We start from the raw sequence: 26,837 nt of genomic DNA, 5'->3' as shown, positions 1-26,837 counted from the left end.
GTTTTCACATTCCTTGTCAGTGAATGAATTGCAGTTTAGAAACACTAAATCGCTCTCACTTTATAAAGCACCTGGGTTTTTCACAGTCAGATTATGACTGCAGATCAGGGGAAAGGCTAGATTACCACATTAAATAAAGCCTGGGGAAGGAACAGCTGTTAGCAGTCCTGCTTAAGATGCATAGCAAAGGGAGGAAATATGTATTCATTCTTGATCGAAGGGAGAAGGGCATTTGACAGGCTGCCAGGGGCTTTTCCTGTGCCTTGGCCGGCCGTGCTGGGAACGATCTGCGTGGTTGTGGTTCTTGACTGGTCTGTTTGGCTGGTGATATTTCTGGAGGACTGGAAAGCAGGTATGGGAAGTTTCTTAAGCCACATGTAAATAAGTAAATCAGCTCTTGGGCATTTTTCCTCTTCTCAGGCTGGCTGGGGTGACTGGTAGTAATACCACCGCCCACAGATTGCCTAGAGAAACAGTACCTACGAATGCTCCCTCATCCACTGCACTATGATCTTAAACAGGCTACTGAGAGTCATTTGATAATTTCACTGTACTGGGTGACTTTGCCCTAAAGCATGTGACAAGGGGGTATGTAATCTTTCCACCCACTTTGTTGAGGGGTGTTAACCTCCTGCTACATAGCATTAGTATTTTCAGTCACTCCAGATATTTTCAAATCAAGTTAAATCCTTCTTTAATTTTTTCCTCTTTCATTCTTGAACTAAATAATACTATTGCCAACCTTATTTTTTTTGTTTCTAATTGTGCGAGTCTTTGAGGCTTGGTTTTGGGTTGGGTTTTTTTTTTCTTTCTTTTTTAAATTTTTATGTTGATTGGGGACTAACCAAAAAAAATCTCAATAAAGAAGATTAGTTTGTATTTTGAAGCTGTAGGTTTTCCAGCTTTTCTTCACAAACATGAGCAGGCAGGAAAAAAAAAAAAGGCTTCCATTTTTATATTTGCATGACTTCAAGACTGATGGTGTTTCTGACAACCCTTAAATCTCATTAAGCTCTGGATAAAAGCGGGAAGGCTGATGACACTGCATTAATTGAAAAGCTTCTGAATGTTAAGCCTAAAAAAAAAGTCCTTCCCCTTACCAGCAGCTGTGTTGCTGTCTCTTCTTGCCTGATAATTTTACAACCCCCAAGCAAAAATGGGGTCAGCAAGACCTATTATTTGTACTGTAAAACCAAGTCCCTCCCTCCAGTGTGCAAACTACTGGCTTATTAGGCCTTTAGCAGATACTAACAAAAACAATACAGCAAAGGTTTTCTGTAAAGTCTCCTGGGGGGCTTGCTATTGCATGCTCTCAGTTGCAAATTCTGGTGACTGTGCGTTTTGAAACAAAAGGAAAAACGGCTTAGAACAGCAAATTCTTGCCTTTTTGCTAAGCTCCCTGAAATGCTGAATACAGACTAAAAAGCGACATCTTTGGTGCTGCAGTGATAACAGAATGGTATTTCTGTCTGTAGGAGAAAGCCAGCAAGTTGAGTCCTGGGCCACGCTGCCCTTGTGAGAGGCAGGTCTGGCTGGGACTGGAGGGGGCTTGGGCCTGGGGTGGGACACCCAGCTCTCCTCCCTACCCCTGCCTGGTGGGTGTCTAAACTGTTTACTGAGCAGTGTGTAATTACCACAGTTCACAGCAATAGTGTTTGAAGAGAAACGGTCACCAGATTGCCTGAAAGCACCAGGCTGGCTATCTCCAGACACTCATGAGTGCTGGGATGCATGATGGTAGGAAACATAATGGGGAATAACTGTCCCCCATCATAACTGAACTGGTTGTGCTTGGCACTCTGAGCCTTGGCTAGGGGGGAAGTCAGGAAAGCAATTGTGTTATCTAGCTCCTGCTCAAACCTTCCCCCTTTCAGGCAGGGAAAAGAGAGGAAGAATTTTTTGAGATCACATTTCATGGACCTGGGCATTATGTCCTTCTGCCTCAGTTTTCCATCAGGTTGGCGATGATGACAGCTGAAATAGAAAGTGCACAGATACGGTAGTGATGGGCTGTGGCCCCGAAACCTATGTCTTTCCTCCTTTCCCCACTGTACTGCACAAGCTGGCTTTTCTTCTAGCAGGGCTCATGACCAAAGTTGACGTCTGTCTTTGGCTCTGGCTGGAAGCAGTTAGGGCTATCCATTGTCAGGACCCCTGCTTCCAAGCAAAATAACTCCCACTGGTGGGAAGATCCCTGGGCTGCCAAAGGAGTGAAGAATTAATTCAATGCTATACCTGGGACTGAGAGCACTAGGTGAGCTGCAGGCACTAGATGGATCCCTGATTCCTACAGCTGCTCTAGAGTGAACGTTGCCTGTTGCTGATTTTGCCTTTGCCTTGGGATGTTACAATATTCACACGTTGCTTTCTAGGTTCTTTGACCTTCTGAACGGGTAAACGAGAGAGGGAAAGACTATTATTAATATTCACTGTATCTGAAAACCTAACAGCATTCAATGGTGCCTCATCTCCCAGCTATCCCATCTCCTGGGTTGATTCAGGTTCCAGTCTAGTTTGGAAACCAGAATAAGATAAAGCCAAAGGATGGACTAGCATTTTTTTTTTTTTTTCTCCCTTTAAAATGGTTACACTAGAAACATTCATTTGTAGAGGCATTTTAAGGCAGAATGAGGCTTTGTGACTATCATCTCTGATCCAGCATAAACTGTGTCTCTGTTTAAATGGGCTTTTTGTTTGTTTTCTGCAAACTCTCTTGAAATGTTGGGTTTTTCGGCGAGTGTAGCAGTGAAATACAGGGTTTTCTGGGTGGAAGCATCATGGTCCCTTCTCCCCCTGGCTGTTCATCACAAGGTCTGCTTAACCTTTGAATACTTCCCAGTTGTGTCTTTTTCTGGGGGAAACTTTGTTTTCTGACCTTGAGTACAAAGTCTTAGCCTTGCCTTTGGCAGCAATGAGCAACCCTTTGAAAGTTGGAGCTAGCTAGAAGGTAGGAGCTTCTGCGGTGTGCTCATAAGTCAGGAGAGAAATGGAGAGTGTAAAGATCCTATGCAACACTGTGAGGAACAGGACTCTAAACTGCAAAATATTTTTAAGTCCTTTCTCCCATCAATCTAATCTTTGCATACCTGTCACTTTGCATACCTGTCACATTAATTTCTTTAATTAAGCTGGCACAAAGAAGGTAAAACTTCATTTCATGGAAGAGGTAGGAATCTGACTGCAGGCTCATAGATCCACTTCCCCAGTGGCTTGCGGGCTTTTTGCAGAGCCCTGTGGCGTTGTGACATTCCTGCTGTTGCCACACATATAAGTAGGCACTCGTGCTGACCTTCCTGTTAAGATGTCACATTGCTCATGCAGGGATTTGCCATCCTGCATCCCACTGCACAGGGTTATGAGAGAATGCTGTGCTGTTGCAAATTACAGAATAGAAGTGTTTTAATTAGCAAGCTTTGAGTTTTAAGTCAGGGCACTGAAAAGAAAGAGGTCACCTAGGACAAATATGGGAAGGGGAATGTGCTTGTTGCTGACATCTGCTGTCAGCATCAGAAAACAGGATCATCCTATTCATCACTGAAATCTGGCAGAATTCATGTATCAGTGTTGGGGTCTGTCAAATGAACAGATCAAATTTAACTCTCAACTGGGAGAAAGAGGTCCTGTACAAGGCATATTTCTTTTGGTGTTGGTGGCCAACAGCCAGCCAGGGATTGCTCTTGTGTTAGATCCTCACCGATTAGAGTATGTGAGACTGCTGAAACCAAGACCTGCTGCTCAAGCACTCCAGCCTGGCCTCCTGCTGGCACAACTCATGCTTTGCATACCCTTCCTTGCTTCCAGCTTTGCGAGAGCTGTATCAGCCAAGGATGCAGACCTCCTCCCTTCCTCAGAAGAGATGGGGCTTTGGCATGACCTTACCCGAGCAGAGAGTCCCCGTGAGGGAGGGCTCTTCTTCAACGCCATTTGGGATGGATTTCAACCCTTTCAGAGACCTGGCAAGGGGCAGGGGCCACTATTATCTTCATCTGTGTCCAAGCTGGAGGCTGAATTGCCTGACCAGCTCCATTTGGTTTTTGAAGCCAGGGAAACTTAAAGAACTTAAAATGCATTAGTGGATGTTTGAATTACTTTCTGAGTATCCAAACAGGGAAATCCATTGAGAGAAAATCTGAGAGTAACACGTGCAAGCTGAAGGGGCATCATGTCACTTGTGATGCAACCCTTGTTCCTGGGAGGCTCATTTGGGATGGGGATTACCCCATGCCAGAATTTTGCCTGGTCTCCCAAGGAAGTCAAAAGAGTCACAGTTGTCCCAGCCCTGCAGGGTACTTGTCTGCACTGGAGCTGACAATCTCCCTTCTCTGTTATTAAGGCTGAAGAAGAGTTAGTAAAGGCTCAGAAGGTGTTTGAAGAGATGAACGTTGATCTGCAGGAGGAGCTGCCTTCACTATGGAACAGGTGAGCACTGAAAGTTTTGCCAAGGGCTGGTTGAAAGGAAGCAAAGACCCTAGCTCTTGTATCACTGTTCTCCTTAGCTTGGGCTGGGTGTCTGCTCTTGTTTTCTGGATCATCTCAGGGCATCTGTCCTAGGATTCCCTCCAGCCAAGTTCAGCCTGGGCTTTCTGTGCTTTGTGTCATGATCCTCATGAAAAACTCAATTTTACTGCAAAAAGAAACTGTGTTTCTATGCTTTGTCTGATTAATCCCTTTGCCCCACCAACTCTGCCCAACTTTCCTGGGCAGTGGCCCAGCTTCTAAGATTTTGGATGTGGAGCTGGCTGGAAGGAACATCTGCAGCTGAGTGGGTATGTCAGCTGACTGATTAAAGGAAGATGAGATGTCAGAGGGGTTTATACAGTCACTGGAGTTGAAGGGAGCCAAGAGGTGGTGCCTTGATCATTGTGTCTCACCATGCAAACTTATGAGCACCCAGTGAAACAGCAGGGTTAACACAAGAGGGTGGATGAAAGGACAGGTTGCTCTGCTTTGGATGCTACTTTGAGGTTTGGACAGTTGGGTGAACAAAGGTGAGGGAAGGATCCTCGTGTGGCTGCCCCTAGATGTGCTCCTGGCTATGTGACTTGGGACTCGGTGAGGAACTAGTGGTTATAACTGTCCTCTTGTGCTCTAATTAACAAAACATAGCCTGGGCAGAGGAAGATGGGCTGAGAGAATAGGAGGACTTGAGAGACCATGGATTTGCCATACCAGTGATTATGGTGATGAAAAGGGAGGAGAAAGAAACAGACCAACACTTAGTTTGGAGCATGAACTGGAGGGCAGCAGAAGCTGAAGTATCGGGAGGGCACAGTTGAAAGCAGGCAAAATCCTCCTAGGAGTGTCCCAGTTTCTTATTTTTAAATGCAATGATCACATTTGGGTTGGCAGTGCTGGTCTGTGGAGGATGGAGAGAGTGGGTGGCAGCAGGGCTGGAAAGTAAAGTGCTGATGTCTGCCTTCACTCCCCTTTCCTCCCAGCCTAGGTCAGGACTCTGCTCAAAGCAGTGTGCAGGCCTGGCTGAGGAAGGAGATGGGAGGGATGCAGGCATCTGGGTGGTTCCACGTGCAGAATGGTGATGCTGCTGGCCTTAGAGAACATCTACCTCCTGCTGTTGCTCCTCCAGCTGGGTGCTGGTATGGCACTCTCTGTTGGCAGCTGGTGGGGTGGCTGGAGGAAGGAGGGCAACAGGCAGCTGCTGGGATTTTAAGGTGCCACAAGTTGTTCACAGCCTCCTGCTATCTAGCTGATCCTTCTGCTTTCCTGTTGCTCTCTGTGCCTATACTGTGCTTTCTTACTCTTCTGCCCCTGAAGCAAACAGTTCATGCTTTTTGGCTTCCCCTGGCGCTGAGGGACTTCAGAGTGAATTAATATGTGTCCTCCTGCCAATTTCCCCAGCTCTCCCCGCAATCCATCTGTGTCACAGCCTCTATCCTTTTCCTTTCCATCACCCTACCAGTGGCTTTTTTTTTTCTTATTTCCTTTTTTTTTTTTTCTGTCCCTCCCCCCTAGCTAGCACAAATTCAGATCCTATCCCACCTGGCCTTCTCCTCACCTTGGACATGTTTGCCCTATACCTGGCCTTTGCTCTATCACCCCCTTCATGCTTCTTTGCTGCCCTTCTCTTCCAGCATGTACCAGACTTGACAGAGTTGAGTTTGAATGGGAATGGTGGGTGGGAGGTAGCAGAAGGGGCAGAATTGAAAGTTTTTGGGAGAGCATTGTGTCCATTAAGTTCTTCTGTCTCATTTTTCATTTGGCAGTCGTGTTGGTTTCTACGTCAACACATTCCAGAGTATAGCAGGCCTAGAAGAGAACTTTCATAAAGAAATGAGCAAGGTAAGGCAACTAAAACTTATTCTGCTAATAAACTCTCTCCTCGCTGTTAATAAAAAAAACCCAAAAAACCCAAACCCCCAAACAACTGAAAAAAACAGTTGGAGAAAACAGAATGTTTGCCCTAAGTCAGAGGAAAATGTTAACCCTTAGTTTCTTCTGAGCCACTTGGGAGAAAGGCTGTCTGAGATAGGGATGGAGCACAGGGAACTGACCATAGGGCCATGCAGCAGTGGGGAGTTTGTGTCACTTGACAGAGCTCATTTGCAGATCCACAGAGGGAAGGAAAGCCACTTTCAGGCCTATCTCTTGTTGCCTTTTTTAGTTCATCTACATTATGGATCTGTAACCTATAACCTGGGCACTCTCAGCCTGGTATCTATTTGCCTCCTTCTCTGCTGCCTGGCAGCAAGTTGCTGTGAACCCTCATCTGTCTAGCTGTGGGGATGAAAACAGCAGGGAATCTGCCAAACTGCAAGTCAGCTGAAGTCTGAGACCTGCCTCACTCTGGTCCCTCAAGAAGGCACTTCCCAGCAGTACCTCTCTGCTTTGGCTTCTTTCCTGCCCTGTGACGCAAGAGAAGGCATTTGAGTGCTTAGCGTGGCCCTTGCATTGGCTACCAGTTGGCCATGAGTTGGGAATCGCAGCAGTAAGCAGTGTTGTAACCTGGTTGTGGGCAGGCTGGGTCCTGGTGCTGTGTGCCAGCGCCCAGCAGAGACCTCAGGAACAGTCTCTGGCAAAGCCCCCCATTGCCGCTTTCATTTACAAATATGTTCTTGTTCTTTCACTGAAAAGCTAGAGAAGTCTTGAATTCCTTAGGTTTGTACGCTGCTCCTAAGAGTTGCACACCCTCTGTAAAATGTTGCACTAATCTTGATGAGTGACTGAGAGCCCAGCTGGAAAACTCTTGTATTCCCTCCCCTCCCCAATGTCATCCTGACAACAAGACAGCCGCTAAGCAACAAGCAACATTATAGTCCTTCAATTCCCAGCACTCAGGGGCCCTCTGCCTTGGTGTAATGCATCAATTTTGAGCCCTGCTGACATTTCATGGAGACCTTTCCAATTAATAGCCTGCTCTTCTCCACTGAGGGATGAACTGATTGTTAAGAATAGGGAGGATTGTTATAATTATCAGTTTGTTGCTGTTAATTTATATTCAGCAAAACATGGGAAAGATGCTTATTAGACAGGAATTCTCTTCTTATATCATGTCTTGGATGTTTCTTTCCTGAGGAGTTTCATATGAGAGCAGGTCTTTTGCTTTGTTCCATAAGAACCATCTGTTTCTTATTACTGCTATAGCATCCAATTTACTGCTGGTATTGCTGGCATGATGCCTCCAACATTGATTGCATTGGATCCCTCCTCCTACCAATGATAAATCTGGCATCTCATCTTGTTTATGAATTGGCTGTTTGAGAATAGGAGTGTCTGGAATGAATATTGCAGCCTTCGGCGCTAGGGAGAGTTTAACCCCTAATATTGCATTTCTGCAAAGATAGCCAGGTCCTGCCCAAACCTAGACGGCCTAGGCAGCCTGTGAAGTCAAGGCTTATTGTTCACTGGAAGTCCAGCTGCCTTTGGCTCCACAGCTTAAATGGCCATATCCCAAGGTTTATAAGCAGGTCTGAGGAACAGCTTTGGCTACAAATCCAGAGTGAAGCTTCAGTTCTAGCACATAGACCCTTAGGTAAACATTCTGCCCACTTCTTCAATGGTACCTGGCAGCACACCGGTGGGGACAGGTGATAGAGAAACAAAGAGGATGATGTGTAAGGGAGACAGAGCATTCCCACGAGGTGCCAGCAGCTCTTGAACAGTTGAATGCTCTAGTGTTTCATACCCCATGGAGGAGTGGAAACAGATGTAGGGCTGTCCTCTCTTGGGATAGCTGAGTATGTGCACATGTCTGGGCACAAGCCTGTGTTTGGTCAGGCTGTGCAGGCTGGCCCAGACTCTCTTCTGGCATTTAGGCTCTTTTCTCATTCTTTTTCTTTCTTTTGTTTTTGTATTTTGCAGTTGAACCAAAACCTCCATGATGTCCTGCTGGGTCTAGACAAGCAGTACTCAGGCAATGCCTTCCCCATTAAAGCACAGCCCAGGTCAGTAACTGTGGGAGTAGTGTCTTTCCCTCATCAGGGGAGGAGGGACAGGGATGTCTCTATCAGGGGTATTGAAACCTCCATATTGTCAGTTGGGCAGTGATTTGACTACCTGCATATAGCCAGTCAGCACCCTCCTGAGACTCCCTAGAACATATCCAAGATTGCGTTTGGGGCTGGGTGACACAATGCAATATCTCTTACTTTTCTAAACTAGCATCTGGAGGCTTAAACTTTCACTAAGTGCTGATATTTAGGCACCTGACTCTCAGCTCTGCTTTTTTAAAGTCAAATTCCATGCACTAACATATAATACTGAGCTGCCCTTCTTTCTGGGTCCAGTTGCCCAGCACCTGTCCTGTTCTTTCCCTCAAAAGCTTCCACCATGTACCTGCAGCTTGTGAACTTGAGCACCAAGAGCCCATTTGTTTCCCCAGCTTTCTCTCTGGCCCTCCCTCCAAACTTGCAACCACTCGTGTGCCAAATCCTTATGCCCCTCCTGTGTACCCAGCTGAGGTGTGTTCCTTTGTGTGTGTTGTGGAAGTAGTTGTAGCCTCACTAACATGAGGCCTCCTGATCTCAGAGCACTTCCAATCTGCACATATGCAAGGAGTGAGTGTCCTCCAGGCATTTAGTTTTCTTTCCTCAGCTGGGTCCAGTTCTGTATGATTAAGTGCAAGTCTGCACATTCTCTAGCACTGAGAGGGGAGGGAGAGGCTGGGCTCTGGAAGAGGCTGTCTGGCTCCCATCCAAATGCATGAGTGATGAAACAGTGTTGGGCTCTGGCTTCCAGCTGCTGCTAATCCCACGTGCTGGGTGAGCAGGAGCACGGCCCAAGTCCTCAATTGGTATATTGATGGAGGGAGGAGGTGAAGTCAGCATGAAGTAAGGGCAAGCTGCAGTCTCTGAGTGCATTGATTTGGAAGGGCTAGATCAGCTGTTGAGACCGCTGTGCTCCCTTGTCTCTCCTCCCAGTTTAACCTCCTATTGCTGTCATGCATAGATGACTTGAGTGTCTTGTTCCAGCAATCTGTGTGGTGTTTGCCAGCTCTAAAGAAAGAGGATGTCTGAGTTGAATTCGGCCCCTGAGTTTTGGATTGCCAACACCAAATTTCCAACATGCTAGTAGGAATGTTTCTTGTGAAAATAATATCTTCTTCCCAAGTTAGCATGTGGTGTCTGTTGATCATCACAACCCAGCAAGACTGAAGCCTCGGGAGGAGGCCGTGGTGCCCATCCTCTTGCTGCCATGTGCCGTGTTGTCTCTGATAGCAGCATCCTCCAGGGCCCTTGGAAGAGGATGAGGTAATGGGACAGATGAAGGCTGTAGCTATTGTTTTGCCCAGCTCCTTCCTCCTCCTTCCTTTCTTCCTCAAGGAAGAGATTGCAGGCTGTAGTGACAGCCTGGCCCAGACATGTTCATTGTTGTTGTGGCATGAAGTTTCTGGCCTGAAAGAGCTTCCAATGAATAAATTACCTGTCCTCATGATTCCCACCCCACAAACTGCTAGCTTCATCTGGGGCTGTAATGGGTGTCTCGGCTGCAGTTCTGTGCTCTTCGGCTGGCTACAAGACCTAAAAACCAAAACCAAGCACACACAGAGAGGTCCTGGTGTGGGTATCAATCTGAGTGCTGCTGCTTCATCACTTACTCCCTGCATTGCAGCTGAGATGCCAGACCTGCCCCAGAGCGACTCTCTTCCTCCTGAGCGCAGTGGAGCAGGGTGTAGTAGAAGGTCGTAGCAAAGGTTTGCCGGGGTAGTAAATGTGCTTTACAATGCCCAGGAAATGCTGTGAGGCACTCCTGTCTCCCCTGCACATCTGGCCTCTCACTGTGGTGCAGGGCTGGAGCGAGAGTGTGCAGGAGGAAATAGCCCTCGCTGATCTGATTGCTTATTGTGGTCTGCAGTAGGAGCAGATGCTTCCCTAACACTTCTCTACTGGGAAGGGGATTGGAGATGGATACAATGGCAGGAAATGAATGAGGAGGTGTGAGAAGAGAGGCAACTATTTGTGCACATCATTATGGCATTCATGCAAGGCCCTACAGAAATATTACTGTGGCTGATGAATCTGATGCTGGCTGTGTAGCACAGTAGCACAGAGCAGCTGATGTATTTCTGGGAACCTCAGACATATGTTCAGGATTTGTTTCTGAAAGAGTTTGAACATTCAGGGCTCAGATGCCTAGAAGACCTAGGACATCTGTAGTGTTATCCTAGTATGATTGGACAAACTGGAAAAAGATGTAGTAGGAAAGCTGCTGATTAGGTTCCACGTATACGACTGTGCACAGATTGCATAAGTAAAGGAGAATGGGGAGCTTGTTTCTTGTGTACCAATATTTACAGGGGCGAGTGAGGACCTGTGATTACCTGTGAAAAAAGGACATTTACAGTTCTCTGCTGGTCTATACATTTTCCTTTTTCTTCTTCTCCATGTGCACCCTGGCCCCATATTCCAAAGAGCAGGGAAAACACTAGTTTGCTCACATATACGTAGATCTCTGACAGGTACAAAAAGCCCTCTTACCCTCTTCAAACCAGGCCATAGCTTTCTAGGAACCAAGGGAAGTGTGTAGATGTTTGTGTGTGTGTGTGTATGTGTGTGTATCTGTGTGTGAAAGGGAGAGAGAGGAGAACTTGCCATCTTGATTACAGTGAGTTTTGTGGCACCAAGTGAATGGGTGCTTGGAAGCTTAACTTTTCCTCCCTGGTTTGACTGTGCCATCCTGTAACGGAAATGATTTGCGTGCCATCCTCAACAGAAAGAAAACTAAACTGTTCGCCAGGCTGAGGAAAAAGATGAGCAGGTACCGGTACGGGGAGCAGTATTTTGATACGTGTTTGGTTTAGTTCCTAAAACTGGAGAGGCTGTTGCTGGACTCTAACAGCCTGGCACGTGTTAACCCTGTGATGGGAGAGGGGTCCTTTGCATGATAAGATGTGTTCATGGCCTGCTGGGTCCTGCTGAGATCTATCTGTGTCTGGATAATCCCATTAACTGCTTGTGTGCCTGGTTTGTATCCTTGCTTCTTTTCCTATCTAAGAAGGCAGTGTGAAAGCTCAGGCATTGTCTGTTCAGTTGTTTTTCTGTGACTAAAAGTGTGGTGCTGGGTTTTTCCATGGGAAATATGGGCAATTTTGGCGATTAACAACTTCGAGTTTTACCTAGTGGGGTTTGCCCTTTTGAACAGGTCTGAAATGCTGCATTCTCATTCCCTGCCTGGCTAGGGAGGACCATGAGGCAGGTCTTTCACATTCAGAAGTCCTGTCCTATCTACCTGTTGCAGTTGGGAGGATGATGAGGTGGGAGAAGGACACTTCCAGCTTTGCTCCTTACTTGCTCTATTCTTGAGAATCCCCACTATCTTGCTCCATCCATTTAAAATTTTGTGCAGGGCTGAAGGAAAAGGAAGCCTGTTGTCTTGTATAAAGACTCATGTAAACATCTTGCATTTCAAGACAGTGATGGCATTGAATAACTGGATTGCTACAATGCCTAGAGTTACCATAGCCAAGGTCAAGGACTCTGACAAGAACATGGTCTGGAGAAAAGTGGGAATTGCTGCATAAAGGCATGGAAACTTCCACTAATTTTTGTTTTTCTTTGTCTTTGTGTTGGTACTCCTTCCATGGGGTCCTTGTAGGAAGAAAAAAAAAAATTCTTAAGATGATATTCTGCCAGCAATAAAAGCACGTGCTGGTGGATTGGGATCCTTGCTTTTCTGATCCTGGCTTCCCGTTGACTGGGGCAAGTCACACAACCCTTCTCTTTCTCTGCTATGCATCGTTTGTAAAGTGGGAGGTTGGAGCATGAAGAATGGGAATTTCATAGGCAAGCTGCTGGGCAAATCTTGATTTTTATATCCTCAAATGAAAAGTAGTGAAGGGGACTGTCTTGTGTTGTTATTATTCTAAGGTTTTCTACTGTAGGAAAAGGAGGATTCACTGGAGTACTTCTCTGGATGTCTGTCTCTGGTCCTTGGTTGGACCAGTGTTGCACCTGGACCAGGCAGGAGGTCTTATATTTCCAGTCACTGAGAATGGATGGATGCTATAGCAGGGGGAGAGCTAGTAAATCTCATCTCAATGAGCTCTAGCCACAGTGTCCTCCTGCTCTGCCCTGATGAAGTCCAGCTGGCCCAGCAGTTAAGGTGGCTGACCTGGGCTGTGCTGGGGGTTTCTGCTGTCAGAGCAGCTTCTGGGGTCACAGAAGTGTGCAACCTCTGGTGCAGGGAAGGAGAGACTGAGACTCAGTCACTCTTTGATCTGCAGCAACATTGCACATTTGTGCCACTGTATGTTTGTGTATGTAGGTGCTTTTTCTTCCTTTCTCCTGCTCCCTGCCTGCCACTGCCTCCCCTCCCCCCCTTTTGTTTTTTTAAATAATTCTCGAGCCTAGTTTGGTGCTGAAAATTAAATTACTTTTGGCTAAAAGGTTCTGTCTGAGCCTTAGCTGAGATGCCAACCTTTTTTTCTTTGTAACTTGAGAACTTGGCAGGAGGTGACTGGTCTGTTTTTACCATATTGGAAAGTAGGTTTCATCCTCTAATGTAGGATTGTTACAAGCACATGGGAACCCCATCTGCAGATGTTACTCTGCTCTTCCAGACCAGATGAGGCAGCCCCATGAGGGGTCTGGGAGCTCAGCAGCATTAAAAGAGGCTGGGGGATTTGGGCTTTCCCTTCAGCTGCAGTAACTGCATTAGACCCTGTTCCCAGCTCTCTATTTGCAGAAGAAAGTTGACACCCTGTTCCCTTCCCTGCCTGATATTCCTGGATTTGGCATCACTTCCCAATTGCTCATGGGAAGGAAAAAGAGAGAGCAATGACCTTGTCGTTTTGACTTTCTTTTACTGTGGTGCTGATGTTTGGTCAGTGGGGACAGTACCCACGCTCTTACTTTTCCCTGTGTTTCCTGGAGCAAGCAGTCAGTTTGGAGACAGGACTTTGCTCTGTGTGGGCAGTGTGTGCTCCCCGAGGACCCATGAAGGACAGAGGATCCTGGTGACAAGCTTGCTTGACACTGCTTGCACTGGCTAAATGCGTGCAAAGCAATGAGTGCAGGAATGAAGGTGCCACTCGGGTGGCTGGAAAAGGCTCAGCCAAAATTAGCACTGGCATTTTCCTAGGGGGATCAGCCAACACATCAAACAAGCTGTAAATAGTAGTGACTTAATGAAGGCCTTAGTGCGGGGCCCTCTCAGGCCTTGTAGGATGAGGGGAAGAAACTGGGCTCCCTCTCACATGGGAGCCTTTTACCAGTATATCTCCAAATTAAGTCAGTGGTAGGCACCAGATATAAGGCACTAAAAAGCTGTTTCATGGCCTTTAGAAATAAGCCTGAACTCCTTTCCCGCTGGGTGAAATGGCCTCTTCAGATCCCTAGAAGAATTCTACCCTTTCGTTGGTAGGCCAGCTGATAGCCTGTAGTCCCAATAGTCCCAGTGTAGTCTGGGTATTTGAGGAGTCCTAGCAGTCTACCTGTAGATTACTGCTGCCCCCCATCTTCTCTAAAGTGCTTTCAACTCTAGGGAAGGTAGGGTGGGGTTTTTTTTTTTCCTCAACTCTAGCATCGCAGGACATTTTCTGTCGTTTTCTGCTGTTCCCTGGTGACTCCCATTTAGAGCAGAACTTCCTTACCTTCACCCTCCAACCATTACTTCTTTTAATCTGTAGCACAGCCACGTCAATTTGGCAGAATCCTTCACACAACCCACTGTTTTGAAGTGATTTTTGGGGACCTCTGAGCAAGGACACTGTAGGCATATCCAGTCAAACTGAAGAGCTGCAGGGGTTGGCGCACATGTTCTTTAGTCCCCCGTCTTCCTTTTTTCCTCTTCCTTTCCCTCTTTTTCCCTTGGCGTGTGTGGTCCTGGTTGAGAGCTACTGGCAGAGAACATCATTGGGTTTGTTGCATCATGTTGGTGTGCTGCTGGCATTGGTGTAATCAGAAACATCTGACCTGCATGCGGACCTGAGAACAAGCGCTTTGTGGGGAAATGTGCGTGTGGTTTGTGGATATCGATATGGGGAGAGGGTGGGGGGAATGGGTGAGGGCGAGGTGAATGAAGAGGGAATGGGATGGGGAGCTTGAAAGCTGGAATGCTGAGCAGGGGGAGATGCTTGCTTGGAAGGGGAGGTTTGTTGAAATGCCTTGCTGTCCCTTCCTCCTCTTGCTGTCCCCCTACTGTGAGTGTTTAGGAATGAGGCCATCATGCATGTTGGCCAACGGCCACCACACCTCAGGCATCCAAGTGTGAGTGGATGTACATGTCTGGAGCTCTGGGCTGTCTTGGGACAGAGCAATGAAATAATCAACTTGATGTCCCTGAAGAATCAGGTCTGCATTGCTCTAGTCCTGGCATTATGCCAGGATTTATTGTCTCAAGTAGTAGGAAAGGATCTGTTCCTTCTCACAATGCCTTTAACTTCGCAAGAACTGCAACTTTGTAAATGGGGCCAAATATCACTCCCTGTGGATGAGGTTGCACAGCCCTCTTGCAATATTCTGTAATACTCTGTTTTCAGCTGTGTATAGTTTTGCCAAACTGTAACCACTTCTGCTAAAATATCCCCTACCAGTGTCTGTGCTTCTGCATGACTTGAGATAAATTGATTAGTTTGGGGAGCTGAATTTCAGCCAAGATGATTCAGCTGTTCTGGAGAATTAGGCTGGGAAAATGGTTTTACCTTTACCCCTGTTGAAATTCCCTGGTAACCAACTTTTTACTAAATCTCTCATTATTCCATACTTTGAAACACAGACTTGACACTTGGCCAGGGCATGCCATTAGGGAAAGGCGTGTGCCTCTTGCCATTCCTTTGAAAAATCTCTCCAAAGCTGGCCAAGTTATGAACCAACAAATGCCATTGGCATATGCTCCTTGCATCTTAATTCCCTGAAGAATCCCTCTTGACTGTGTGTCAGAAACAGTCCTGGAATAAGGACCAACTGGAAAAGCAAGGGCAGAAGGGGTTCATCATGGAAAACAAGGCTGGGGAGACTTCCCATAATAGAGAAATGTTTTTTTAGTAGCCAGAATCTCACTGTTTCTTTGCTGTCTGGAATGATCTGTGAAACCTCTGGCTACTTTGCCCCTCTTCCAGCTTTCCCAGTTTGTACCGTGTAGTGGAATATGATATTCTATGATTACAGCCTTAGTTCAGGTGTTGCAAATCTATTAGTCATAACCCACGTGGGTGTCAGTACACTACCATGCAGAAAAATTCCTACCTGTAGAATTTAAAACTAAATGAGCTGCACAGAACTCCTTCCCCCATCTGCTTCCCCAGTATTAAAAGACTATGACTTAATGTCAGGCACTTGTGTTAGAATCTAGCAGAATTAAGGATGCCTGTTTTTTTTGTTTTCATTTTTCTCTGTCTGAGGCAAAGTATATCCATGCAGTAGGAATTTAGTGAGTAGCCTGCTGCACAGTAATGCTGCTGCAGTGCATTGGACTGCAAGTGACTCAGCAAAGATGCTTCTCAGAAGCTTGTAGAGGCTTCAGATGTCTTCATCATGTGTCTGGGCAGCAAAGCAAAGAGATAATGGAGGCCACTGATCTGTGCTGGTTAGCACAACTCCTCTTAGGCCTGGCTCAGACTTCTCTCTCTTTCTCTTTTCCCTCTCTCTCCCTTTCTCTCTCCACTTCCTTCAGTGACAGCACCCCAGCGAAAGCAAATAAAAGCCCCTCGCCTCCACCGGATGGATCTCCCATCACCAGCCCTGAGACCAAGACTGTGAACCATGAGCTGGAACCGTCCACTTTGGAAGCGCCTGGTGCAAGCATCCCAAAGTCACCATCTCAGGTAGTGTCCCCATGACATTGACCATGTCTCTGCAGTATGACAGCTGATGGCACAAGCCCTGTGAGTCAAAGACATCCATCAGTTGCTTTTTTGGATCTCTTCCTGCTACTGAGCACAGAGAACGTGACATGATGGTTGTTCTCCTTCACTGGTTCCTGAGGGTTCTTGAGAATGCACGTTGCTCATTGGTCATCTCTATATCATATAGGGAAGAACTGAGCTGTCTCTGAATGCCTCTACAGGGGCAAGGTCACTAATACATTTTGCTGTCTGGTAGGATGACCAAGAAGATCCAGGGAGGATAGAGTTGTAGCTAGGCAAGGAAGTTTGTTCTTCATATTTGAATTAACCTGTGGAATTCAACGGTCCAATTTCTTCTCAAGAACTTCCATAACTGAAGAAGGTTCAAAGAAAAAGGTTTAACGTTGATAAAGAGAACACCTGTACTTTGCATGATGTTTTACTTTAATCCCAAGATAAAATATTATGCTAAAGATAAAGGCATTATATTCTTATGCTATGAAAAAAATCAGGTGGTTACCAGGAAGATGACTGCCCATTATATGGAGTCTGATACCTTCCATGTGGACTTTGTTAGTCCTTTCCTTACACAGCGGATACCCAGCACCATGTTTAAAATAACAGATGTAGCTCCTGCGACTCAGCATTTCATATGATATGTTTCATTTCAGGATTGAAGGAAAATAAAACATTCACTTCCTCTTCCCACCCCTCTATTGCTGAGCGGGGGAAAAGCTTAGTAGGGAAAAGTAGTAACTAGGCCAAATTTATGTCTGGTGCCAATCCTTGCATTTCAGTAAGTGGCACACCAGGGAGGAGTCTTCCAGGAAGAGTTAAAGCTGAGAGGGGTTCTGGCCAAACTGGTAAGAGAAAGCCTGTTGCTTCTGAAAAGAGATGGATGCGGCCCAGAACTTCTTGCTGTTGTCATATGTAGCGTGTGATTCCCAATCCAGGCCTGTGGTGTAGGCTTGTCTCCTGTTTCTGGATAGCCTATCACAACACTTTTCTCTCCACTGCATTTTTGATTTTCAGGACTAGCTAGGGACAAAAAGGGGCTGTTTGTACATTGGCAAAAGCATCTTTTGCAGCCCTGTGAGACGTGTGGGTGCCTGGCAGTGTCTTTTCAGGACTTCTCCAGGGTCTCTGCACTGCTCAGCATTGCACAGCCTAGAGCAGCTTCGCCACCACGCTGGCTAGGACCTTGGAGTAGGGTATGTGTACGGGCGAGAGAGGATAGTGCATCCAGAATTGCCTTCCTGTTTTTTCAGAGATTGACATAACTTGACTGAAATTTGGAACAAGAAATCGTACAGATTTATTGAGCTGTTCACTGCAGACTTCACTCACCCTGCCTGTGGACTTGTCTTGCTGAGTTTGGCTTCTTCCCTTTCCTTTAAATAGCACATATAAGCCTTGTTTTTGCCAGCCTGCAAGTGCTTTCTCATTCACTTGCTGCCTTCCTGCCCGCAGGAATGGGGCTGGAGGCACCCCTTGTCGAGCAAGCAGAATGTTCCAGGGCGGCCCTGGCTGGAACCTCAGATGGGCCACTGGCAAGACTGAAATGGTATTTGCAGCTAATGCTGCCACCGTCTGGCAGCTCTTTTCCAAGAGCTGTATTTAATTCATTCTCCCAGGTCTCACTACAGTGAAGAGCAAGAGCTCCACTCTGTATTCATACTAGGTGCTAAGAGGTGGAGCTGGCTCCAGAGGGAGGGAAGACAAGGACAGGGGTTTCATACTCAGAGCCTAGTGTCTATATGGACAAACTAAGTGTGTGTCAGCTTGCCACCCAGCTGGAAAACACAAGTGTCTACTCTCTCAACAGTGTTCGACTAATACTGAAATTTTCACAGGTGTCATTACTTTTGACCTATGGGTAAGTGATTTATTCTAGGGTCCTCCTAGGGGGGCTATGGGACTCACCCTCTGGGGAAGGATGGAGCAAAAAGCAACAAGCAAGTGGAATTCTCTGGCCTCTTCCTGTCTGAAATACCAATGCAAACTATAAGCAAAGGGTGTGGAGAAAAAGACAGCAAAACAGGAGAGACCAAATAAATACTGACTAAATTTTGATCTGTTCCCTATGCCAAAAAAATAGCTCTTTTACTGTCCTTTAATTCTCAAAACCAGCTTACTTCTGTCTTTTGGAAGAAGCGACTGCTATCAACACTCCGCACTGAGTAATTTGATGATGACACAGGACTTCAGGGGTCTGTGAAATTTCAAAGGTCAGACTTTTGCTCTCAGTTACACCACTGCAACACTGTAATGACACTTTTGAAATTGGTGCAACTATGTTGAATTTAGACAGGTAAAGAAAGCTCAGTGGGATCCAAGTCAGCAGAAAATTTTAGAGGATTTGTTTTATTCTAGGCAGCGAAGTTATTCATGCTTGATGAATTTCCAGGTATAACCCAACATCAATATGCAGTCTTGTTGTCTTTGAAACGTTGTTTTAGACTGCAGTTGGAGGTAATGCTGGACACTGTGGAAGTGGTGGTCTACAAGACACTAATGCATTTGAAGGAAGGAGACTGACTATTTTAGAGAAATAAATATAAGAAGAATTGGGATCTTTTTTACTCTAGAGTTTGTAATTGGAGCCTCCCATTTCTGCAGATGTTGGCTCTGTTCTGAGAATAACTTTTCCCTGAAATTTCTGGTCCCTTCTTGCAACTGGCAAGCAGTGGATTTTCAGGAAGGGATTGTTCTCAGGGAATATGGACATACCACCTTCTGCAAGCTGTGAAAATTTGGAAGTGAACACACTACTTTCACTATTTTCCCTAGCCAGCTATTCAGTAGAAAATGTGTTTGCATACTCAACTCATACTCTCTAAAGTGGGTTAATCCAGTAGAAGACTGGGTGTATCCTTAGCAATTTGAATAAATGCCTTGTAGAGCTCAGTTATATGCTGGAGGAGTGTGAACACAGGACTAGGAGTTGGGGATTGCTGTGATATACTGGTTGCCCATTGTCAGGTCTCTGAGTCTTGCTGCCTTGGGACCCTAGGTACAATGAGAAGATCAAGTAACTGTAAAACATCACTGTAAATGGAAAGTATTGTCATTGCTGAGCATTGCTGTGGTGCTGGGAACTTGTATAGCTGCTTTGTTCCAACACAGCAGCAGCTCCTCAAAGATTGATTAGATCAAGAAATGATCACTGGGCCTTGGGCACGGGAAAATGTGAAAAAGATGTGGATGGGTTGATCTAGAGAGGGTATACCACAGCTTCCCACAGGGCTGTGGATGCAGTGTCAGGCTGAGTCTTTTAGCATGATGGTGGGTGTTAGGATGGGTTAGAGTTACAGGGTCAGACTTTTATGTGTTCTCTGGGATCTCCATTTGGGAAACACAACTTCATTAGTGTCAATGCTCATTGGTGAAACTGAGAGCAGAGCTGGGCCTGCAGCAGTCACGGCTTCTCAAGAGTCTGAATTGTTCTTGCCTAAAGCTGAGAAGTGGTGAGGCGCCATCAAGAGCTCCTTCAGACCTTTCTTACACTACACTGATAAACAGTGCACCAGGGAACCAGTACTGGGCAGATCAGAGTCTGTCCTCGTGTCACCTACCCATAATAGGACAAATTGAGTCTGATCTCTGATTCCCTTAGGTATGGTAAGTACAGCAAAGGGAGGCAATGCTGGCCTGGTCTATTGAATAGTGTTCTCAGTAATTGATCTGCTCCCTTCCCAGTGGTTCTTTTGAAGGTTGCACATGCTTTAATTATGTATGCATGTCCTGTCAATGCATATTAATTGTGTTACGCTTCTCCTCTGCAGAGGGAAACTTGCCCACGGCTGAAGTGTAACTAATGATGCCAAACCTTCTCTGGAGGCGTGTGGTTGTTTTGTTTCAATTTAGCCCTTCACCCTCCCTCATTCTCTCTTCAGATGGAGTTGATTGGACCCTGCTCTGTGCCTGTGGTTGTGATTTCCCCCACCTTCAGTTTTTGTGGCTAACCTGGTTCCTGTCTCTGGTTTTTTTGGGTGTCGCCGTCTGTGCTGTGGCCGTGTGCTCACTTGCATGCAGTTGAGGAAAGGGCCTCCGGTGCCTCCGCCTCCAAAAGTCACCCCCTCCAAGGAGATCAAGCAGGAGAACATCATCAGTCTGTTTGATGACAATTTTGTCCCTGAGATAAGTGTGACAACCCCTTCGCAGGTTAGCTGCTATGCCCTGCCTTATATTTGTCTGCCTCTGAACTTTTCCTTTTGACCTTTCTTCTCTTTGGAGCTGTCAAGCCATGAAACCTGGTCAGGTGAAGGAGGAAAGCGAGCTCAGCATTGGACCTCAGAAGGCAAAGGGTTAGATAGGAGGCCAGCTTAGAGGGGACGGTGGCTAGAAGGCAGCTTTGACCAACATGTTCCCCTTTCAGAGCTTTCATTCATAGAAGAAACAGGAGAAATGCCAACTGGTAAAGATGCCAGAAAGTAATCACTGCATTTGTTCAGCAGCAGTGCACATGGATTATGGCTCCCCTCATATCCCGTGATATCTCCAGACCCACTGATCCTGGGTGTGGATGAAGCATGTGTTTTCTGCTTTTGTACATCCCCAAGTGCTAACCGTGGCATCTGTGCCAGTTCTGGGAGAAGGCAGTTCTGTGCTCTCTATGCCTTCACACGTGGGCTTTGTGGTTTAAAGCCCACACCTGCACAGGAAAGGCCAACAGGAATTGCATGAAGTTCTCTTTGCAGAGAATAGGTGCCTCCAGTTTATATGGGCAGGACTGTGCCTGTTGTGAATTCAGGACTGCTGATGCAGTCTGTCACTCTTGACTAGGCAGTGGTTCCCAACAGAGTATTTCTTTCTTGTCATGTGGCACCTTTTGAAGCCCTGAAAAAGGAAGAACATTTTCAAATTATATGTTTTTCTCTTCACTTTTTCCTTTTGATTTACATCACTGCAAGAGAGGATACCCAGATGGGGAGTTCTTTGTTGGAGCTAGGAGAATGGAAGTCCTTATGTATGTAGGAGCCTGACCAGATTTCTAGCTATATCATGAGATACCTGCATCTACTTTATATATTTTTTTTTTTTTTCTAAATGCTTGTTAAAGCGTAAGCAATGTCTCTATCAGTGTTCATCTGCAACTCATTCCCTAACTTTTCCTTACCTTATGCTGCTCCATTGCCTCTGGTTTGCTGCCTTCCACACAGCTGCTGAGGAGCAGAGGTTGAGCGGGGAGGGAAGGAAGTCCATTTCAGATTTCGCATTGCAATGGATAAAGTTGCAGAGCTTAGAGTGAGCAGAGAGATGATTTGACAGCAGTGTTGGAAGGCGGGGACCACAGGCAGCTGAGCAACTCTATCATTTTCTGTGCTTTCTTCTCCTTTATCATAATGGACAGCTCTGTCTGTCCCATGGTTTGTATCATGTATTTCCATTTGAATGCCAGCCCTTAGTCGGATGTACTCTGACCCAGGATGGGATCTGCTGTGACTTTCAATCAGATGAAAGTTCTGAGGGAGGACTCTGGTTGCCAGAACAATCTTCACTGAAGCACCTAACAGCCACTAGTGTTCAGTGTGTTGCCCAGGGCCATTCCTGTCAGATGTCTTAGCTCCAATGAGCTGAGCGTGAGGGCGCTAGCCCTTGCATGTAAGTCTTGAATGGCAGGTAAGATTATTCCATGACTGGAGCCTTTGATGTCTCATTACCAAACAAAATTAAAGATTGGGGTTGGAGCCTCTCTGATGCGCTGGAGGAGCATACTAGAATGGCAGTTGGTTTTTGCATACTGCTCAGGGTTTATTATTGTGAGACAGGAGAGCTTGGTTCCTTGTCCTCATCCGTGTGGATCTCAAAAAGAGATGTTCATAAGGGAGAGAAAAACCTGTAAGAGAATTGGAGTGAGAGGAAACTAGAGGAGGTGAAAATGATGGTGGTGTGGGTTGTATTCAGAGAACTTTCTCTTAAATGGTGTCTCTTGTTACATTCAAGGAGTTTTTCCATTGTGGGGCTATGATATAACTGTGGAGACCAACCTGCCACACTTTGTGTGTTGTTGGAAAGGTAGCTGAAGCAGTAAGGCCAGTGAGCTGGGAGAAGCAAATCTTGCTGGGCTTCCTAAAGAGAGCAACTTCCTCTGAAGCTGAGTAGAAAGGAGTGTCTTGTAGTGGTTAGGTTAAATCTAAAAACCAAAAGTGATAGTTCAGTTTCGAATACTAATGACTCAAGTCCGTTGTAGAGACACTTTTATTAATGGTAATCAGCAAATGTGCCATCATTGCCTTTAGCTAGAGCATTAATCAGTTGAAGGGAGTTATTCTGCTGACTTTTAAGAGAGTAGCAAAGCTTCTCAAATTTATGCTTTGTTAGAAGACTCATGTGCATGTTTCTGGGATGTCCAGAAATGGAAACCGTTGAAAACAGCATTTTTTTGGCCTGGGGAGTGATTCAAATCCCTTAGCTAGCGTGAGCTGCACCATATTCTGTGTTTCTGTCTCAGAAGGCAGGAGGGAATTAGGAGCTTTGGGAGTTAGCTCTGAGGTCTCTCAGACTTGCCTTCCAGCAGTTTGAGTGGTTTTCTGCCTGGATCTATGTTCCTGAGATAAGTTGGATGGACGGCAGCTCTTCTGTATGTGGCTGAGGGAGTCTGTCCTGGGCCTTCAGTACAAAGGCAGCTGGATGAGCTGTGTGGAATAGGTATAAATCGAAGAGAAGCCCTCCTGAAGTGGCAGTGGCAGTGATCCTTTGGACCACAGCAGGTCAGGTGCTTATACCATGTCAGCTCATTTGGCCGGGTGGGAAGATGAATGACTCCTGTGGAAAAGGCTCAGGTTTGGTTTACAGTGGCACCTATGTGAACTGCCCATGATTATAGGCACCAAGCAGTCAGGAGTCACGTCAGGTGTTTGCATTGCCACCATGTCTTATGCGCTTGCAGCCTTAGCTCCTGGATATCACATACCCTCCCTCTACTGTGCACATGTGTGTATCTAATGCTCGTACTGCTTTTCTTCCTCACTGCTGCCAAGTTTGATGCCCCTGGGCCTTTCCAGGAGGGAGCCAGCCTGTTGGATCTGGATTTTGATCCCATTAAACCAGATGCCACTGTGGGGAAGACCCCCACACCTGCCTCCCAGGTTGGTTCATATCACCATTCCTTCTCCCTTCATAACTGACTTGTTGCCAAGTGTGGCGTGACCTGCACCCACGTGAACGAAAACGTGGACCTGAGCTGTGGGTGGCCGGGTTGGGTGCCCAGACCTGTGCCTTGCAGATGGGCACCTTGGTCTTCTCTGCTGGATGTGTAAGTCCAGTGAGAATCAGGTGGCTATTAGCCTGGCCACAGTCTGACATTAGGTGTCTGTGGGATGCTTGTGCTTTGCTCTGATGATCTACTGATTGACAACTCGTTCAACTTCATCTGTGTCCCTCCCTCGATTAGCATCCTCTGTATGCTGTATACTCTGTGGATTGGAATTCAGCCTCAGTTCTGGGGCCCTGCTATAAATTGCTCTCAAAGGGATTTTTAATAAACAGATACTCTGATAATCTGCAATTACTTAAGGTGAATAAAGCTGTAGACAGATATTCAAGTGATGTGAAGCCCTTCTTTTTCTGGCTATAAGATAGCCTCTGTTCATAGTTAAGAAGTAGCTTCTTCCCTGAGCATAGTGCTGCACGGTGCAGTATCAAAAAGGAAGATGCCTATTCCTGGTCTGGCCTGTTCCTGGTCCTGTCCACTGTCAGAGGCAGGTGGACTGTGCTTCATTTTATGTCTAAATGGCTGGAGGCTTTGAAGGGCATCCTGAATTTGGCTGTTGTCCTCACCAAGACTACCCATTTCATATATACAAAATGGTTATTTTTTGCCTGTGGTTGCTATTAAAATTTGTAATAAACATAATTGGGATGTTTACAGTAGTTCTCCAGTATCATCATGTCAAGTAGGCCTGTATGACACAGATTTTTGTAGCACTAAGACTGCTTTTATTAGAGAGATCAAACATTAGGCATCTGATTCCTCTAAATTAAAATACTCTATCTGTAAGATACTAGTTATTGTCATAATTTGATGCACACCAATATGGCAAGCTACCACTTTCTGGAACTTAAAGTGGGCAGATTGGTATTTTGTGTCTGTGTGCCTGACGGAACAAGCTGCATGCCAGGATAAGATTTTTTTTTTAAAAAATCTATTTACTGGGATTTATTTATTTTTTTTTCTGAATCACCAGTTATAAGTTGAGTAATTTGGCATACCTGCGTAGGATGCGAGTATAAATTTGACTTAAAATGGAATTGTTTGTTACCCTTCCACCAAGCAACAAATATTACACTGAGTGGGTTTTTCAAAACTGCTCAGCAATAGCATATTTGGTGTTTTAATGTATTTATTATTGGCTTCAGAAGTCACTAAAAGAAAGAGTCTGAAATCAATACTTTCTAATGGTAACCACAGTACAAAACTTAGTGAAAACCATCTAGTTTTCAAAGCAGTCAAATTTATTTCCTGTAGGGTGGCACTGTGGCAAAGAGGTTAAGATATTTCACTACTGATCTAAAGACACCTGTTGAAGTCTTGTTCTGAAATCATACTAACTCTGTTGGGTGTGGATATATGGGAGCATATTTAACCCTGATGAACCACAAACTCATGAGGGTTTTTTTTTTCTGGCTATGTGGTCTGCCACTGATAACTGAACATGGCTTGGCTGTCTCCTTTCATACCAGAGGTAGAAAAAAACATTACTCAAATGCCTTGGTACTTAAATTTGAATATGGAGTGGGGAGGGGTGTATAAATTCAGGTACTAAATAATATTTTTAAAACATGTAGAGATAAGTGCTGTTGAATGTGTATGTCTGCTTCAGTCTGATCAGCGTCTGTAATGTTTGTACTCACTGAAATAATCACATATAAACATGTTTTATTTTTGTTGCTCTTTGACATGCTTAGTCTTTACCTTGGGATTTATGGGAGGTAAGAACTTCATATGGCTTTCATCTCTCATCATGTACGTGCATGTGCCAGTGCCATCTGTGTGTGCATATCTGTCTCCTTTCCCTCACTGCTTTTCCTTTCTGCACACCCCAAACCAAGTTGCTCCATGTGCTGCTGAACCCACTTCTGCACCTTCTGTGAAGCCCCAGGGGCAGTCTTATGTTTGCAAGTCAGGTCTGGCACTCAGAAACTTATGTCTCCACCAGCACACAACGCTATTGCCTTTCCCTGCTAACTCACTCATCTTTCCTTTGGCATGATGCCGTGTCATTCTCTTCAACATTAATCCCACTGTGGCATCATCCTCACCCTCCACTCCCTAGTATTTCCTAAAATCTGTGCATCCTGTTATGTGTGATGCATAAATGTCTCAGCTGCTCCTTGTCTTTACTGTCTGTACCATTGGGTGTACATACCCATTTGGAATTATCTGTGGTGTTTGCTGTTCATTCACCGTTGTTGCCAGAAAGGCTAATGTGAAATAGCTCAGCCTGTGTCTACACTGAAAGTTAAGTGCAGGCCGAAGACTTACCTGGCATCTGCTTCAACCTCAGCTTTGGAGCTTGCTGACAAGAGAGAACCCTACACATGCTCTGCATCTGAGCCAAAGCCAGACCCTCATTTATGCCCTCTAGATATATTGGGCCAGGGAAGCTCTCAGACTGTTGCAGATTAGTCCACTGGGAGATATTTCAAGCACAACTACTTTTGAACCCCTCTGGACAAACAGCCACAGTGTGTACAGAAAACACTTGGTGGGGGTAGTCAATCCTGCTACTTGAGCTGGCTATATCCCGTGGTGTAGATGTTAGCACATGTCCTTGGCTTGTGCTGGGGAATTGAGTCCTGCCAACCTTTCCATTGTCAAGGGCCAGATCACCACCTAGAGTCAGTACTCGGGAGGACATGACTTAATCCTTGCTGAGAGCCTGGCCCAAGGACTCACTGTGGCTAGCGCTTTCCTTCACATGTCGAGAAACATGTTTCCCTTGTATGTTTTATCAGCCATCAGTGTTTAACATCTGTCATCCCCCTGTATGTGCATTGTCAGTTTATCTTAGAAAGAAGTCTGTGTTTTTGCAAGGAAAGATCTCGTGCCTTTCAAGTGTATAGGCAGGGGTGGGTGAGGTATGACTGTATCTGAGCTGTGCTTACAGTCTGGGTGTAAAAAGTGTTTTGGGCCATTTCTCCCATCCTGGAAACTGATTTCACCCAAGGGACAATTTAATCCACTGGGGAATGCTACTAGCCAAGATGTTCTCACCATGCCAATTCTCACCTTGGCATACCATACACAGTTAAAGAGCAGAGCTCCCTATTACTGAGGAATCTTCCTCTTGCTCTTCAAGTCTTCCTCAGTGTTTTTCCTCTAATGTTGTTCTTAGCTGTTGATGAAAGAAGACTTGTTGCATGGTTACATAGTCCCATATGCCATGAGGTTAACAACTGGAGAGAAACTTGGATGCAGCAGAACTTACTTAGTTCTGCAGACTAGGAGACTTGCAGTTGGTGTGTATGGTGCTGCTGTTGGAATAAGCAAAGCTTTCAAACCTGGCAACAGCAATGAGCAATTCTTCCTCTCCTCCCTATAGTATCTTTCCATGACTGTAAATGCTTTTATAGGCCTTGGGGTGCCCATAGGTAC

General features: G+C 45.8%; 1 protein-coding gene across 18 annotated transcripts in view; it reads left to right on the top strand.

Annotated features, from left to right (window-relative positions):
- Positions 1-26,837, top strand: part of BIN1 (bridging integrator 1) — a 104,093-nt gene that overhangs the window by 63,600 nt on the left and 13,656 nt on the right. For 4 of the 18 annotated variants that reach the window (XM_069781062.1, XM_069781077.1, XM_069781066.1 and 1 more), the window contains 7 exons: positions 4,334-4,419; positions 6,222-6,297; positions 8,317-8,399; positions 16,066-16,216; positions 20,273-20,401; positions 23,221-23,328; positions 25,148-25,171. In XM_069781062.1, coding sequence (XP_069637163.1) covers positions 4,334-4,419; positions 6,222-6,297; positions 8,317-8,399; positions 16,066-16,216; positions 20,273-20,401; positions 23,221-23,328; positions 25,148-25,171 — 657 coding nt within the window. Of the gene's footprint in view, positions 1-4,333; positions 4,420-6,221; positions 6,298-8,316; positions 8,400-11,166; positions 11,218-16,065; positions 16,217-20,272; positions 20,402-23,220; positions 23,329-25,147; positions 25,172-26,837 lie in introns of all 18 variants that reach the window. The other 14 variants (XM_069781058.1, XM_069781063.1, XM_069781061.1 and 11 more) reach the window with 9 other exon arrangements.

Source organism: Haliaeetus albicilla, chromosome 4 (assembly GCF_947461875.1).
Source record: "Haliaeetus albicilla chromosome 4, bHalAlb1.1, whole genome shotgun sequence".
NCBI classification, from domain to species: Eukaryota; Metazoa; Chordata; class Aves; order Accipitriformes; family Accipitridae; genus Haliaeetus; species Haliaeetus albicilla.
This window is presented reverse-complemented; position numbering and strand designations above follow the sequence as displayed.